The sequence below is a fragment of the Miscanthus floridulus genome, chromosome 5, assembly GCF_019320115.1.
Source record: "Miscanthus floridulus cultivar M001 chromosome 5, ASM1932011v1, whole genome shotgun sequence".
Lineage (NCBI taxonomy): Eukaryota > Viridiplantae > Streptophyta > Magnoliopsida > Poales > Poaceae > Miscanthus > Miscanthus floridulus.
This window is the reverse complement of record NC_089584.1, coordinates 135,285,989-135,303,030: the sequence shown is the minus strand read 5'-3', so window position 1 is coordinate 135,303,030 and position 17,042 is coordinate 135,285,989. Positions and strand designations below refer to the sequence as shown.

At 42.6% G+C, this 17,042-nt stretch overlaps 2 protein-coding genes across 2 annotated transcripts; one reads left to right on the top strand and one right to left on the bottom strand.

The window, feature by feature from the left end:
- Positions 1 to 33: 33 nt before the first annotated feature.
- On the bottom strand, positions 34 to 3,611 carry LOC136453729 (uncharacterized). Its single transcript, XM_066454286.1, has 4 exons — positions 3,413 to 3,611; positions 1,992 to 2,203; positions 1,428 to 1,674; positions 34 to 1,334 (listed from the first exon to the last, which is right to left on the bottom strand). Exons 1-4 carry the CDS (start codon positions 3,444 to 3,446, stop codon positions 1,171 to 1,173), a joined length of 657 nt encoding a protein of 218 aa, XP_066310383.1. The 5' UTR covers positions 3,447 to 3,611; the 3' UTR covers positions 34 to 1,170.
- Positions 3,612 to 5,553: 1,942 nt separating this feature from the next.
- LOC136453727 (SUN domain-containing protein 4-like) lies at positions 5,554 to 9,336 on the top strand. The gene is made up of 4 exons (XM_066454284.1): positions 5,554 to 6,021; positions 6,334 to 7,670; positions 7,755 to 7,840; positions 7,989 to 9,336. Exons 1-4 carry the CDS (start codon positions 5,835 to 5,837, stop codon positions 8,218 to 8,220), a joined length of 1,842 nt encoding a protein of 613 aa, XP_066310381.1. The 5' UTR covers positions 5,554 to 5,834; the 3' UTR covers positions 8,221 to 9,336.
- The last annotated feature ends 7,706 nt before the right edge of the window (positions 9,337 to 17,042 follow it).

Here is a 17,042-nt window from a genome sequence, read left to right as displayed (position 1 = left end):
AGATGATATGTGCTCTGGTGGCCAAGGAATACACAAGGAGAGAAGCAACGAAGCCCTAGGTGCTGGGTCAGTAGAGGAGCTGGGGTGCATACAAGTAAACTTTACTTGAGGAGAGGAATGCCATTCTGATTCATGGCTTGAAGTGTCGTTCTGACCTTGGAGAAGCCTCCAAGGTGCCCAAAACGATGATAGTGTGTAGTTTCTGCTGTAGACAGTTCTCGTTCCAGAATAAAACAGTTTTGGGTCAGGTGAGTTAAAAAGTGCCTCAGTGCGATACACGTCGTCTAAAAAAAGTGGTATGCCCTCAGTTACCATCTCGTTTTTTTCCTTACGAGGATGCTGGTAGGCTAGTAGGTTCGAAACAGAGTAATGGAATGCTATGGTTAGTGAAGCAACGGCGAGAAGACAGGTTGCTTGTCATCACTTAGCACAAGCCTAGTTGGTGGTAGTTCGGACAGTGACCTCACTTATTCATAAGATGAAAGGTAGTACGACTTACGAGAGTTACACATAAGATGAAAGGTGGAACTGCACTAATAAAAGAAACTATCAGACTCGTCAAACATAAAAACAGGCTATATATTCAGGCACCCGCAATCTTATCAATCCGCCTCACCTAACTCAAAAAATAAAGGCCAAATGCCAACTAAGATCTTGCTAGCAGTGAAAGATGACACACACAACCATTGCATGATAACTAGTGCAAGAATTAAAATATTAAGCGCCAGACTGCAACTGAGTTTTTTTTCCGTTTAGTTCGCTTTCAGTCTGCAATGTCAACACAAAAACTAATTGGGCATGTCTACATTCAGGAACTTCCTGTTGTTCCAGCAATCCAACCCGAATATGTCTACATTCAGGAACTTCCTGTTGTTCCAGCAATCCAATCCGAATGTGTTAGATTCACTAGTGTGGCTGGCATGAACATAACAGAGTACTTCACTCTCTTTTTATAAGTAACATAGGAACAATGGAGAACACAACAGGACAGGATTTTTGCCTTCAAGGATAATGCAGCGTTCTTCTGAAGATCTAGAGGATATGATAACCATATTTACATGCTTGGGCATACGACTACGAGGTACTACAATGTAGGCGTTACCAAAATATTGAGGTGTCAAGAACCTATGTGGAACCTGCCTACTCTCAACATACTACATTCTTCTGCACCTAGGATGGGTACACGATTGGCTGATTTGCAGCTCCATGGGCACAGGCATTCATAACATGACCTCTATGGGCAATGTTCAGAACAGAACCAAATCCCTGCCTATTGTAATCATACATACTGTTGCTTACCTGGCCATGGCTGTGTACTGGTCCACCTGATAAAGCTGGTCATAAAGAGGAGAGATATGATGATCAAGTTTACATTAATAGCTGTGCAGTTTGGAACATGTATTAACAGGCTCAGGAAAGTATCTCACCTTGTGGGTGAAAACCGTATGGATAAGGAGTGGGAGAAAAAACATAACCTCCAATCCTCCCGTTTACCACCAGATATGCTGGGGTACGAGACACAGGCATATCACTACAATGCATGATTTGAGTCTGTTTTGGTAACGGTATAGGGTTGAGCTTAGGCATTACTGGGTTATTGCCATTTGAAGAGGGTACAGGATTGAGCATTACTGAGTTATTGCCATTTGAAGACGGTTTGTCATGACCAGCAATCTGCAAAAACGTAACAAGAAAATAGATGTCTGAGCCTGGTTTCATTTGATGACATAAAGATAACTACGTAACAAGTTGCACGTGATTTGAAGGAGACGGAAGAAACTAGGGACTTGAGGCAAATTTTAATATTTCTGCAAATAGTATGACAGATAACGTAAGAACTGTCATTGTACTACAGCTAGTTGCCTAGGTAAAAGCAGTGGTCCTGCGATTATAGACAAGTAATGTATGTGGACAGAATATTATACACAAGTAATGCATGTAGACAGAATATTATACACAGGTAATGTACCTAGATAGAAATGAAAACCTACCACGAACTTAAGCGTTTTACCATTGATCCGAACAAGTCCTGAGAACAGCCTAACAGCATATTGCGCAATTTCCTCGGTTTCATACTCAGCAAAAGCATAACCTTTGCGACTATTACTCTCCTTGTCACTGGGTACATGTAGGTCTACTACATGGCCTGCCTGAATAAGAATCTCATACAAGACTCTTTCAGATACTTTTTCATCCAAGTTACCTATTAAGAAAATAAACAGTTGTAGAATTAATAAAGCATACTAGATATTAATTGGGCCAACACAGCTGCCCAGATGGTCCAGAGATCATGACAACATATCTTACAGAATCTTAGCTATAATGTTCTAATAAGTAGCGAAGCCACCCAACCCAACACATGACACTCAGTTTTAAATTCAAATAAAAGCGCAAAAGGAGAGCTCCCTATGTCCATAACAGGCTAGTTCAGTAACATGTATAATTTGAAACGACAATTGTCCAAATATACATATATATGATGTTATTATAGCACACTAATATTTACTCTCCATTCCAAATTATAAGTCATTCTGGCTTTTCTAGTACATAGTTTTTACTATGTATCTAGTCACAATGTATATCTAGGTGCATAGCAAAAGCTATGTATCTAGAAAAGAACGACTTACAATTTAAAACGGAGGGAGTAGTAATTAAAATTCAGAAGAAGCCCTGTAGTTGCTGACAGTTTGATTATGTGGACATTAGTCATCAGTCATCAGTGGGCAAGCAAAATGGCAAGCAACCTAACAGGATAAGCAGGAGCATTGCCAAATGTTTAGGAATAAAAATTTTTAGAACAAATCAATTGGCCTGCATTAAAACAGAGAATCAGAAACTTTAGTCTATAGACATAGCAGCAACAGTGGCAAAACCAGGAATCTTCAAGCAGATAAATTATAAGTATAGTAATGCCTAATGCTACAAGTATAATAATGCCTAATGCCTCAAAACAGCAGAAATCAGGGAAATCAAAAGTCGAGGAACATTAACTCATTAGTGACACCGACATTTGGCATCAGAAATGCATGACCAACACTAACCGCTGAGTCAATGCATAATAACCACCTATTAGCCCAAAGAGCAAGGGTTCTATTAACCCAAAAGGCTACAAGCACCTGTGTATACGCTTGCTGGGTGAGAGCGCAGAACAAGCAAACATGCAATATACATTGAATTGCTCACGAGATCAGATCTAACAAAATCACCCAATCTCTAAGACTCTAACCAAAACAAACGCACACAACACAAAATCACCCAATCTCTAAGACTCTGACCAAAACAAACGCACACAACTAGATTGGAGTGGACCACGCAGGTGGCTCGAACTAGAATAATCCTAAAACCCCGTGGGATCCTACGAACCGACCCATAAACGACGGAAAGGAATCGCGAGCGTGAAGAGAGCTCTCACCTATGAAGACGGTGCAGCCTGGGTTCCTCGCCATGGGCGACCGAATCTGGGCGCGGGGGGCGGCTACGAGCACTCCTCGCGCAGCCGTGCCTCAACCAGCAGGACGCCGAGTCGCCGACGGCGGGACGCGGGAATCTGTGTGATGCCGCACCGCCCGCACGAGAGCACGAACAAATCAGGTGGCGGCGTATAGGGCAGGCCGTTGCCGCGAGGCGGAAGTGGAAGCCGGCGCCGCGGCGGGTGGCTATAATTGCCTGGAGATTCGGAAAAACGGCGCGACAACCGACGCGGAGACGGAGGAGTAAGGCCGGCGTGGTGCGCGCGGGTCCCGCACGTCAGTTGCTGGTGTTTAAACAAACCCGACACCCATCGGGTTAACAGGTTACTTTGTGGGGACTGGGGATACAAGCGGCATGTTCGCTGGTTCATTTCTAGGCTGATTTTAATTAGCTAATACTGATTTATTGTGAGAGAAAAATACTATTGGCTGACTGGTTTGAACAACAAGCGAACAGGCCGAAGAGCGGCGTAAAAAGGAACCTCGTCGCTTCGGGTCATGGATGACGTGGCGGGTACGCGTGTGGGCTCTGGATTGGCTGGTACGTCGTGCACCAACCGAGAGTCCGAGACACACCCCGTGACACGTAGGAGTATGTGTTACGCAAACCGCTACAGTTACTAATTTGATTTAAAATTTTTAAACCCGAATATAACTTTCAAGAATTTATACCTCTAAAAAAAAGAGGAAATTAAATTCAAGGGCAACCATAATGTAACTAAATAGTCGTATACATAGGCTCACCTGACTAGTTTATAGCTATTATAGTACTCCCTCCGTTCCTTAATATAAGTCATATAGTTTTTAGCATCAATATTAACGCACGGTTTGGGAAAGATGTGAGACCGAGAAAAAAAGAAAAATCAGGCCATCTTCTCGCTCCTAATCAGATTGTTTCCTAAATCTAAGGGATTAGTTATGGCATGTGCTAGGTACGGTGGGAAGATTTCCAAACTAATCGGCGTGGGAGCTGATACGTACCTATATTTTGGAATTTTCTTTAGAAATCTATATGGCTTATATTAAGGAACGGATGGAGTATTATTTTCTCATAATAATGTTCAACCGTCTATAACAAGAGTCTCACCAGAGATAAAAAAAAACCTTGCAGACAAAGAAAAGTAGGAAATGATAATATTTTTATTGCCGGTTATGAGTGGTCCATAATAATATTATGAGTAGCCTTTGTTGGACTACTCTATTAATTAACAAATTTCACAATTTCTTCACGTGTTGGTATGAAATATTTTAATCATATATGAACTGCTCTTTGTTACATATTGTCGTTGCTCTAAAGTATGGTACCATTTAGATCAAATCTAATCTATAATCATACCACCAAATGATTGATTCTTAGACTTTAAGGTATCATTTGAACCCAAGGTTCTTTACCCAATACTAGCCTGTTCGGGAGGCCGTATCGTATCGTGGATTATTTAGTGCTGGCTGGTTTGGTGTGAGAGAAAAACGCTGTTCCCGACTGAAAATTTACGATCGTTTACGAGCAAGCGAACAGGCTGATGATAATTTAATTTTAATCTATCTAAGGTACCATTTGAAGTACTATGAAGCTACTTCACCGTACTCCAATCCGATTCAAAGTGTAGGTTGTTTTTGCTTTCTCAACCTCTTCTCATTTTCTTCTTCGTTTCAAATTAATAAACAGTACTATCACTATCACTCTCACAGTGTTTTCCTCCTACAACAAATCGGCATAAGCCAAATTTTCAACGAAACAAACAGGGCCTAAATTGTATTAGGGTCATTTGAATTAGTATTTCCTTAATCCCTTTGCACATGTTTAAAAAGCAAAACAATCTACATTTGAAAACCAGTTGCAAAAATGACTTAAATGGACCTTGTAATCTGTAATTTTTATTAGGCCTAGATATGGAGTCTTGCCTGGTTTATTTGGCTTATAAGCCGTACTTTTTCAGCCAATGAATATTATTTGGTTGCTGGTTTGTACTGTTGGTTAGTTTACGTGAGAGAAAAATACTGTTTTGAGTAAAAATTTACTCTTTTACGCCACAGCCAAACAGACTACTGCCAACGGGAAGACGAAGCACCGAAGCAGACAAGATCTCGCGCTGAAGAGCACAAAAGCCATAAACGCCTCCCTCTTCCTCTCCCCCTCATGGAGCTCCGGCCGTTTCAAAACCCCGCGCCCCCCGCCCGGTGCCACGCGGCCGCGTCTCCGCAGCCTCGGTTCCCGGCCCGCGTCGCGTCACGCCGGACGCCGCGCTTCTGATTTCCGACCGTTCCTACTCGGGGTCGGCCGGATTCCCCCCTAGTCCTTGTCGTGCGGGAGGGTGCGGTTTCCTGGCGCGGATGTGAGGGAAGGCCGTGAGGGACAGGGAAGGAATGCAGAGGTCGCGGAGGGCCCTTCTGCGGAGGACAGCGGCGGCGCAGGAGCAGAGCGCGGTGGCGGAGGCTGCCGCTAACGGGAGGAAGAGGCGGCTGTATGGCTTCTCCGCCTCCCTCGTCGTCGCCTCGTGGGTCGCCGTGCTCCTCCTCCACTCCCTCGTCGGACACGGCGACGGTCAACGAGGTATGGCCAACTGCCCTCTTCTCTTCCACTGTATCTCGCCCGACCATTTCTCAATCCGTCTTGAAGAGACAGCCGCGTGGCTGCTCGCGTGTTGGTGATCGTGACACGCGAACCGATGCCCCCCGGCTGTTCTAGGCAGCCGATCATACTGCGCGGCGCCATCGAAGTCCGTCACAACTTGGTAGATCCGAGTGCCTTGTTGATTGTTTAGACTAGCTGATGAACTCCCCACGTCGTTGTGTCCTCAAGCTGCTAATTTCTCTTGTGTTTTAAAATAATGGAAATTACATCTGTGTTGTCTGGTTTCTGCAGATGGAGGAGGCTCTGCTGTAGATCTTACTGTTGTCGAGCCTACCTTGAATTTTGGTCCTGTTAATCTGGTTGTACAGGAAGAGCATGGAGAGAATTTGGCAGTGCCAGGTGATACCTGTGTTAATTATGTCGAAAATGCTGTGCTTTCAGAGGACACACTGGTGCAAGCAGATCAGTTGTGCTCCAATGATGAGGTGCGGAGTGAGAACACAGAAGCTTTAACCAAAGACAGTCAGGTTGAGCTTTCAGGAGATCAGGGTGGGTATCTTCCTCAGTCAGATGTTGATTCTGGACTTCAACCAGGGGAGAAGGTGGAGAGTGAAGATTTGCCGAGACCACCAAGACTATCACGGGTTGCTCCTCCTGATCTTGATGAATTCAAGACAAGAGCAATTGCTGAAAGGGGACCTGGTGTTTCTAGTCAACCTGGTCATGTCATCCACCGAAGGGAGCCTAGTGGGAAGTTGTATAATTATGCTGCAGCATCTAAAGGGGCTAAGGTCCTGGATTTCAATAAGGAGGCTAAGGGTGCTTCCAATATCTTAGATAAAGACAAAGACAAGTACCTCCGCAATCCTTGCTCAGTTGAGGGGAAGTTTGTCATCATAGAGCTTTCTGAAGAAACCTTAGTAGATACAATCGCAATTGCAAATTTTGAGCATTATTCTTCCAATCCGAAAGAATTTGAACCGCAGAGCAGTCTAACATATCCCACAGAAAATTGGGAAACTCTTGGAAGATTCACTGCCGCAAATGCAAAACTTGCTCAGAATTTCACTTTTCTTGAGCCAAAGTGGGCTAGATATTTGAAACTGAACTTGGTCAGCCATTATGGTTCTGAGTTCTACTGTACCCTCAGTATGCTTGAAGTTTATGGAATGGATGCTGTAGAAAAGATGCTTGAAAACTTGATTCCAGTTGAGAATAAGAAAACGGAACCTGATGACAAGACAAAGGAGCCCATTGAGCAAATGCCTTTGCAGGAGCCTGCTGGAGGAAAAGAATCCTCACAGAAACCCCTTGATGAAGATGAATTTGAACTAGAAGATGTTAAACTAAACAGTGATCCATCGAAGAATGGTGTTAATGATCCAGTTTCGGACACAAGGACGCTTCAGGCTGGCAGGATTCCTGGAGATACAGTTCTTAAGGTGCTAATGCAGAAAGTTCAATCTCTTGATGTGAGCTTCTCTGTCTTGGAGAGGTACCTAGTGGAGTTGAACAGCAGATATGGGCAAATATTTAAGGATTTCGATGCCGATATTGATAGCACAGATGTCTTGTTAGAGAAGATCAAATCAGAGCTGAAGAATCTTGAGAGCAGCAAAGATAGCATTGTATGTATTTTTCTATACTTAAATTCTCCTTGAGCTATTGGTACCTGATAATTTGGTATTGAATGATATATTTCTTGGTTTCAGGCAAATGAAATTGAAGGTATCCTCTCATGGAATCTAGTTGCTTCCTCGCAACTAAACCAGCTGGTCCTGGATAATGCTCTACTCAGGTTTGTATATTAGTATTATCGTATTGCTTTTTTTCCTTTCCCAATTTATGATCATGATGCACACACAACTTGAGTTGCTTCAGCATGTGTTCACAAAATTATATTTTATACATTTTACTTTGCTAATCACTTTGTTATGTTTCTGCAGATCGGAATTTGAAACATTTCGACAAAAACAGACTGACATGGAGAACAGGAGTCTTGCTGTTATATTTCTCAGTTTTGTTTTCGCTTGCTTAGCTCTTGCTAAGCTGTCTATAGGTGTTATGTCCAAATTTTGTAGATTCTATGACTTTGAAAAGTTCCATAATGTAAGATCCGGGTGGGTTGTGTTGCTGCTTAGCAGTTGCATCGTATCCACCATTTTGATAATACAGTAATACAAGCATTCAACTTCACATGGTCACGGCTGTACATTTTAGTTACATGAGGTTTCTGATTCAAAATCAACTATCCTCTTTCAGATCTTACGCAATTTTACAGTGCAGTTGTTTGGCGCCATCAGTTGTCTCAGTTTGGAGGTCCTTTTAAAGCAGCAGCAGACCAGACTACTGGGAGTAGAATATTTTGTCCTTGTTCCACTCCCGGTCCTGGGGAATGTAAAGCAGATCTACCTGGAAAGCATGTGCATACTGGCATACTGCTGGATCGGTGTGCTTCTTTATTTGTTCAAGGAACCAGAGGTCCAGGGCATGGTCCCCATATGGCCTTCATGTTACCATGTATGATTGATTGATTGGCATGGAGAGATGGGTCCTTCCATGAGCATTGGCTCCCTGTCTTGTGCACATGGCCTCAACACTGGACTGCTTTAAAAGGCAGTGTTCCGTTGGTTTCCAGCAGGAAAGGCATCGCTGGTAACTTCAGTCAGCACCCAGCAGCAAAGTCAATGCCGAAAATACTACACAATTATGTGAAGTGAAATCTACTCCTGCTCAAACCTGGAGCTCTCTGAGTTGGCTGATAGTTGAGACCGTGCTTGGTTTGCAGTAGGTTGCTGACTTGCTGTGGTTTTGTTTGTTTGCTTCCAGTTTTCCTGATGGAGATTTGTCCAAACAAATTCAGAAATGGTCATCCATGATGGTTGCCAGATTTATTTCATATGGGCCTGTTCGCTGGTTAGTTTCTGGGCTGATAAGCCGGCTGATGCTGGTTTGTTGTGAGAGGAAAACACTGTTGGCTGGCTGATAAGCCCTGGCTGAAACCAACGAGCGAACAGGCTGAATATGTACATAAGACGTGAACTGTATGCAAACCATGAATGTGATCACCGGTCAGCTGATTAGGTGTCTAGAATCCAGCTGCTTGGCTCTGGCTGTCTTAGCATGTGTTTTTTTTATGCAATGAAGTTAGTGTTCTCGCCTGATGGATATCCTCGGTTCCACAAGGAAGTTGATTCCATTGCGCCAAGTGTCAACTTCAGCAAAGCAGTATTTGATACGAATTGCAGTCTGTCTTCCAACTAAATGTACTCATAGCTTTTGTTCGACTGTGGTTTGCTGGTATTAACGGTAAAGCAAGGTGGAACTTGGAAAAGAACTATACGTTGCTAAGGTACCATCGAAAATCTGATTACCTAGGGCTATCACCAGCAGTAGCTTTCTCCTTGTTCGCTTCTGTGATTCATGCAAAACCCGTACGGGACTAGTTTCTCCTGGATTGACCAGACCAGCGGAGTAGCTGGAGATGCGTTTTTGTCTGCGGAGAATCTGGAGCAGGATCAGAATCTGTGGCTACACTGTTCGGTTCGAGGGTGATCTCTGACGACCGGGCCCACTCACCCGATGCACGAGCCAGCCTTCCGTCTCCGGCCCAGCTATGTGCGAACGGGCCTACATGCCAGCCCAAGAAGGAAGACGTTGTTATCTCTCCCTTTCCTTTTTAAAATTTAATAATGCAACTGCATGACAGCATGAAGGCGTGAAGCTATATGGCCTTCAGTGTATTTTCAAATATAAATTTAGCATGAATTTTAAATCGGTTTGGCTCTGTACTTTTGTGATTATTGGTGGACACGTAGCCTTCCCCTGCTATCAGCAGTTCCGCCCGCGTGTACGTTTCCTTCCCCTGCTTCAGCCGGCACGTCTCCTTCCGCCATCTGTAGCGGGCGGTGCGCGAAACGCTTCGCGCTGGCCGGCCGGCCGGAGAAGTTGCACACTCCAAGGAACGCCGAGACATTCTTTCGGCAAGCACGTCGGCGTCAGTCCATCAGATTATGGCCCGGTTTGTTGAAATTTGGCTAAAACTGACCGAAAAACATTGTTCTGGTTGAATTGATGTGAGAAAAAAATATTGTTTTAGCTGAAAAAAATAAACCAAATAAGTCAGTTTCTGGGTAAGTCGAACGGAGTCCCGCGGAAATTCATGTGGGCACCAGCAGAGGAAACTTTGAGTGGCATCCACACGACACGATGCAAAGAGTCTCGGTGAGAACGGCGCACCGAACGTGTCCTTGCTTCCGCGACCGGGCAACCACAGCCGATAACGCATCACCGTCAGAGTCTAGTAAGGTTCAGTGACTAAAATAATCAAGGTGTATCGGAAGAATGTTGTATAAGTGTTCGGATATTAATAAAAAAATAAATTATATAATGTTGTATGTAAATATTCGATACGACACCACCGGAGAATGTTCAGAGACAGCGGTGGGGGCGCTTGCCCGGGAGGTGCGCCAGATTCCTCTCCTGGGTGGCGCAGGGCACGGAGAACAGCGATGAGCCGAGATTGCCGCGAGGAAAGGCGTGGCATTGCGTCCAAGCAACAGAGCTACAGAAGTTTCATCTTCTTCTTTGGCCACGTTTAGTTCCTTGCAAAGTTGGGGCCGACTGAATTCCGGACCACTGTAGCGCACTGTAGCGTTTTGTTTTTATTTGGTAATAATTGTCCCATCATTGACTAATTAGGCTCAAAACGTTCGTCTCGTAAAGTACAACTAAACTGTGCAATTAGTTTTTGATTTCGTCAATATTTAGTACTCTATACATGTACCGCAAGTTTGATGTGACGGAGAATCTTCTTTTTGTATAGTGTCAAAGTTTGGAATTGGAGGTAACTAAACAGGCCCTTTTTTTAATGATGAACAACCAGACGTCTCGTCTCAGCCTTGAAGCATTGAGCACGGCGGAACAGGACGACGGTATCGGTATAGGCGTATAGCCAAGCATGCCTATTGCCTAGCTTATCCTGACGCTTCTTGTTTCTTTGTGGCAAACATAACGAAAGGGTCGTGGCGATACGTGACGAGATTTGCACGCACGAACAAATGGCAGCTTGGTCCCAGCCCACCTCTTTACGTGGACGCCTCAACGTGCAGGAGTGCGTGCCGGCCCGGCCAGGCACGCACGACGATGTCCTGGCATGGCATCTACCTATCGTCCTGGACGTATGTTGCTTGGAGGCAAGGCCAAGAAGAGTTCCTTTTGCATCATCGCCAGGGACATAGTGGCCTAGTGGTGGATCGATTCAAAAACTTCTATCGCACGATTTCTTCTCCTCAATTGTTTACAGAAGAAAGACTTTACCGTCATTTGCACATCAGATACCTGTAATTGTTCCTTGCCAAAAAAGAGAGAGAGAGAGAGAGAGAGAAAAGATGGCTGTGCTTGTTTATTTGTTACAAAATGGGATACCTTTGCTTGTTCTCTCAAAAGTTTAAAAAGAAGAAGAGATTTTTCTTGCCGGCTTCAACAAGAAATAAAAAAGGGGACTGCTATACAGCATTCGGCTCCTGGCTTCTCTTGCCAATACCCTAATTCTTCCTTTTCTCTTTTCTTCTTCTTGTTCCTTTATGGTTAGCACTTAGCAGGCATGGAAATGGAAACGAAATAAAGAAATAGACGTGTTGGTATCTGACACCTAAATTTCTAGCTACGGTACAATTTAAAATGGACAATTGTGATTTTTATCCTCGTTCAACTTTATGATTTTACCTTCTTTTTTTAAACCTCAAGCCACCATTTATCCATATTCTAGTCTCAGTTAGCTAAAGGCCCGACAAATAAATCAAAGATGATGATTATAACAATAATAGTAACAACGATGCTAACTCTTTGCCTTATTCTAACCCTCCCAGCTTTTACCGATGAGCATGTGCAACTTGTTAAACTCTGTTTAAAAAACCTAGGTGCAAATTTCATATGGGAAATCTAGTTTTTTTAAACTGAACTGACAATGTTACCTCATCTAAATGGATGTTACCTCATCTAAATGGGACAGGGGTAAAAACTCTGCCTTTGTTTTGAAAGAGCTAGGGCAAAACCACAAAGTAAAATAAATGTGGACAAGATACAATTATAAATCAAAACATGTTTAAGAACACAAGAGCGCCTCTGTAATTAAGTTATATTGGCCCCGTTCGGCTTACCCCATATTCGGCTTGTTCGACTTCTTTTTTCAACCAGAATAGTATTTTTCTCTCACAACATTTTAGCCAGAACAGTGTTTTTCAAGTAATTTCAGCCAAGATTCAGCAAGGCGAACGGGGCCATTATAGTCGAAGTGGTATTTTTCATAGTTTCTAGGTAAAGTTGATGTGTCCAAAAATCCAGGTGTTCTTAAAACATCTGATTTTTACAACACCATATGGTTCAGGTACCTAATAAACACATATAAAAACAGAAAAAAGTCTACCTAACCCCTTGACTATTAGCGTTTGTCGATTTCATCATCTCATCTAGAAAACAAAGTAGTTTAAGTATTGAAAACCGTCTAAATCTACTACCACACGATTTCCTATCCTCAATTATTTAGGGAGGCTAGGTGTGTACCACCTGCGGGTGGTAGAGGCTGAAACGTTGTTCCCTTATCTAAAAAAATGTTTAGAGAGGCAAAGATTTTCCATTATTTGTAGATCAAATAGCAATACTTGTTCCTAGCAAAGAAAAGAAAGATAGGTGCACTTATTTGTTTTTTACAATGGGGTATTGCCTTCGAGAATAAATAAAATTTGGGTATTTTGTATTGGTGAGGCAGCTATGTTTCTTTTATTTTTTAAACAATTGAGAACTTTTTCTTGCTGTCTTTGAGATACGTTGGTTATCTACTTACTCTGTATCTCTGAAACTGTTTCTATTAAAAAAAATAGGTCATTTTCTCATGGCATTCTCTTATTCTTGGTATATACTGATAGAAAAACGCTCTCTTTGTAGACATACACGACACATCCAACAGTGAAGTGCCACAGGATAATGCCTTTTTTTCAGAAAAGAGAGTACCTCTGTTTTATTGAAAGCAAATAAGCATTCACATTGAAAGCAAAATAATTGTTCACAGACAAAACAAAGGGCCAGGACACCAGCTCTTAACACCATAGTTTTCACATAAAGCAGACTCAGGTGCAACAGATTCCGCCGTAAACGATTTCACCAATGCCTGGAATGCCTAAAATCATGCAAGCCAAGCAAGTGTGCGCTCGACCACTGTGTCCACCCATTCCTTATCTTTCACCTTGAGCAGTGGTCGCCGTTTCTGCACAGAAGATAACTCCAGGAACAAGATTTGAGAGACTCGAAAAAAAAAGGAACAGGATTTGAGAAGGATTGCTGGGTAGTTTCTTCTCAACTGCTATATATCTTGTTACAGTTTTCCCACAAACCCCAAATTTGTGTGGTTACCAATTTTGTCATAAATCGACTATGCTAATTAAAAATGTTCCTTAAAGGAGTCCAAACAAAAGTAGCAAGAGGGATGTCTTTCTAGCCTCTTTTCTTGATAGAGGCTGCAGTTTGCAATCTGTAAATGGACATTTGCCAAATAAACATTGCAATCTTCAAACGGATTCTACAGTTCCAAATAACAAAACCGGATCTCTTGCCCATCCAAATGAATATCCTGTAACAACCTCGGCAACTCGCTAGCTCCATCTCGCCGAGTCCTATTCAGCAGAGCATCTTCTTCTTCTCCTTCTTGGCTTCTTCTAAAGCCGGTAAGAACCCAATCTCCCTCACTTTCACAGTCACAGAGACCAGACTCCTTTTCCTGGTGGTATGTAGGGCCAACCACTACGTCAGATATGGTTTTTAGAAGTGGCTAATAGACATTTGTAGGGGTGGTTCGGCCAGCCGCCCCTACCATACCGTCTCTACAAATCATGTATTTGTAGGGACGGTTCCCAGACCGCCCCTACAAATCGATTTGTAGAGGCGGTTGGTACTGTAGCCGTCTCTACAAATCGATTTATAGGGACGGTCTGGGAACACCAGCTACCCTTACAAATCGATTTGTAGGGGGCGGCTACAGTACCAACCGCCCCTACAAATTATTTTTCTGCAAAAAAAAATTAAATTTACAATTCAAATTCGACCAGAACATATATTTTTTATACACAACTCCATCATGACTTATCTTCTTCTACGATTGTACTGAAACTCAATGACAATACACAAGCATGGAATGGAATTCACTTGGAAGATAATCAAAAGTCTAAGACATGCCTAAGAACAATAAAAGCCATCTGAAAGTGTTTGTCGAAGCCTATCCACTTCCTTAAAAGGCACACATGAAGCACGGCTGATTCACATATCATTGCCCAGTAAAATATGTGTCTTGAATCTTGAGAGTGTAGTACTTAACAATGGACTATATACTAAAAATCCCACCTGTTCTAGAGATCTCCTGTTGGCAATTCTGATACCCAAACAGAAAGTACGAGAGTCATTTCTCGATAGAGAAATCTTGTTAGGTCCCTCCTTAAGGTAATCTGTTAACTGGGAACATAGAAATGTTCAAGGTCAAAATGAGATATACAATAGAAAACTGTAGCTGATGAATGCGAGAAGATGATGTAGAAAAATGTCCATTGCCTTAGCAAAAAAGTAAACAGAATAGCAAATTTCGGAACAAAAAATACTTACTAGTGGACCATCGTCTCTACCATTGGCCCCTAACTTTTGGGTGGGTTGCCTGTTAACCACCCTAACATAAATACCTGACAAAGTAAGAATTAACAACATGAATAGTTCAGATATAGTATAATTGAACTTACTGTCAGAATAGTTGCCAGAGCCTATATCATAACTACAGCTAAAAGGATGTAAAATACTATTTTTGCTAAACTGCAGGTATAAATACAAGTACAAGCACAAGTCATAAAGCACAGACTGAGGTGCATATACAAATCAACCCATAATAAGCCCCCAAGAAAAGAAGAAAAGCATCACTGACTGTGCAACAAAAGATGAATCAGCTGTTATTTGGACTTAATTTGATTCTGACTGGGGTGTTTGGTTCTACGTTTTCCTTTTGTTATACAGAAAATAGCACTTGGCATCCAACAAAGCAACACAGCTACCAGAATCGTAGGTTCAAGCTCAAGCGTCCAAGTAGTGGCAACATAATAAAACCAACCAGGTGTTATACAAGTGTCCAAGTATTCAACAATTTACACAACATATCAACTCATAAAGAAGAATAAAAAATAAAGAGTATCTTCCATTCTTCCTTGTACACATTGTGAAAAATCAAACAGGTGGCACTTAACTAAGTTTTTAACTCAATAAACATGTACCAAAATCCTATCAGAAAATATGACTCATTATACATAATAAGCCACTACATATACCATTAACTTGCATGATGATCCTAAACAAACCTAATGGTTCAAGGAGAATGAAAAAAAAGGAAATGGAATTGACCTGAATATCGCATTCAGCTTGCTATAGCATTTCTCTATTAGCTCTTGAAAGCTGAAAGCTTTTTGTGGTATACCGTACAGTATATGACCTGGACATAAGCAAGAATCACAAAAGGCTATGCATATTCCTACTTAACTTTTATAACAAAATGAAGCAATTTGTTCAACCATTTTGTTGCTCAGGACTCATATATCAACATTGTCATCCAAAGTACAATTATCTCATGTTTCTTCCTATAAATAACATAAGGAGTAAAGATGGCTGCAGAAATCATTTAAGCTACAACAGCAACACATAATGGAGGAGGCTGTTCATTCTATACCATCCAGCAAACAAAAGTAAAGCTCACATCATTCACATGTATTCATGCATTTAGGTATGGCTTGTTGGGGAAAGAGTACTCAGAGGTCAGAGCAAAGAATATTGCCACAAAAAAACAGAAGATAAAGCAAATGACTAACAGATAAGATCTGATGATGACTCGATAAAAGATGTTTTCTAAAATATTCAATGATTTTCTTAGCATTGCCATCCTGACTAGAATATGGATATCCATTTCTAAAATTCTTAAAAGAATTAAGTTGCAATTATAGAAAAATGCCCAATAATGATACAATACCTTTTTCATGTTGTATCAAAGTAAATTTATCCAAGGAAGTTATTTTACTTATTAGAAAATTAGACAACATGTGGGTCTAGCAGAGACGTTAACGATCAAAAAGGTTTCAACAGATAATTCAGAGGACACAAGACATAACTGATTTGTACCATCCAAAAACATCAATAAGTGTGCTTTGTACCATCCAAAGATACAGAAGAAGCTGGGTTACCTTGCTGCCCTGGATGAAGTAGCCTCCGATCCTTTGCGTTGCTGGTACAGAAGGCGGCCTGGAAAGAAGAAAGGAGATGTCAATCGAGGAGGATCTGGGTGGCCGACGGGGAAAACAAACAAAGCAGTGGCAAGGCGGCGTAGATTCGGCCATAAGATTCAAAACCACATCCGCCGATTGACTGGCGTGCGACCAAAATCGATGGCGGATCCGGCCGGCCAAAACTACATCAGCGGCAAGGCGGCGTAGATCCGGACTTGTTTCAAGTGGTGAAATGATACAGATAAAATAAAGATAAAAACAGAAATGTTTTAACATGACAATAGTTTGGCAAATTGAAACTGCTGCTGCTGCACCACACTGCCGACCTCTCGACTAGCTGCTACTGCTGCTCCAGTGAGGGATCAAATCGAGAAATCAAGGGAGAGAGTAAGTAGGACGAAATCACCATTACCGAGGGAGAGAAAGAGACAGAACCTCAACAGATCCCGAGCGCTCCTTGACTTCGCCGAGGGGACGGTGGAGGCCGCCATGGAGGCACGGGACGGACCAGCCTCGCTGGATCTACCGGCCACTCGTTGGGACGCGGGTGGACGCTAGGGCGCAATCGACAATGGAGATCTGGTGCGGGATCCCCGCTGCCGCAACCTCGTCGCCCATCTCCCTCCCTCTAGATCTCTCCCGTGGAGGGCCACGCCCAGCGCTCGCTCTCCAGATTGCCTGCCTCCTCACCAGATATGG

Coding starts and splice junctions, on each gene's coding strand:
- LOC136453729 (XM_066454286.1), bottom strand. CDS start 3,446: ATGGCGAGGAACCCAGGCTGCACCGTCTTCATAG. Junction 1,675..1,991: donor GTAAAACGCTTAAGTTCGTG/GTAGGTTTTCAT, acceptor ACGTTTTTGCAG/ATTGCTGGTCATGACAAACC. Junction 1,335..1,427: donor ATACGGTTTTCACCCACAAG/GTGAGATACTTT, acceptor CTTTATGACCAG/CTTTATCAGGTGGACCAGTA.
- LOC136453727 (XM_066454284.1), top strand. CDS start 5,835: ATGCAGAGGTCGCGGAGGGCCCTTCTGCGGAGGACAGCGGCGGCGCAG. Junction 6,022..6,333: donor ACACGGCGACGGTCAACGAG/GTATGGCCAACT, acceptor TGGTTTCTGCAG/ATGGAGGAGGCTCTGCTGTA. Junction 7,841..7,988: donor CTGGATAATGCTCTACTCAG/GTTTGTATATTA, acceptor ATGTTTCTGCAG/ATCGGAATTTGAAACATTTC.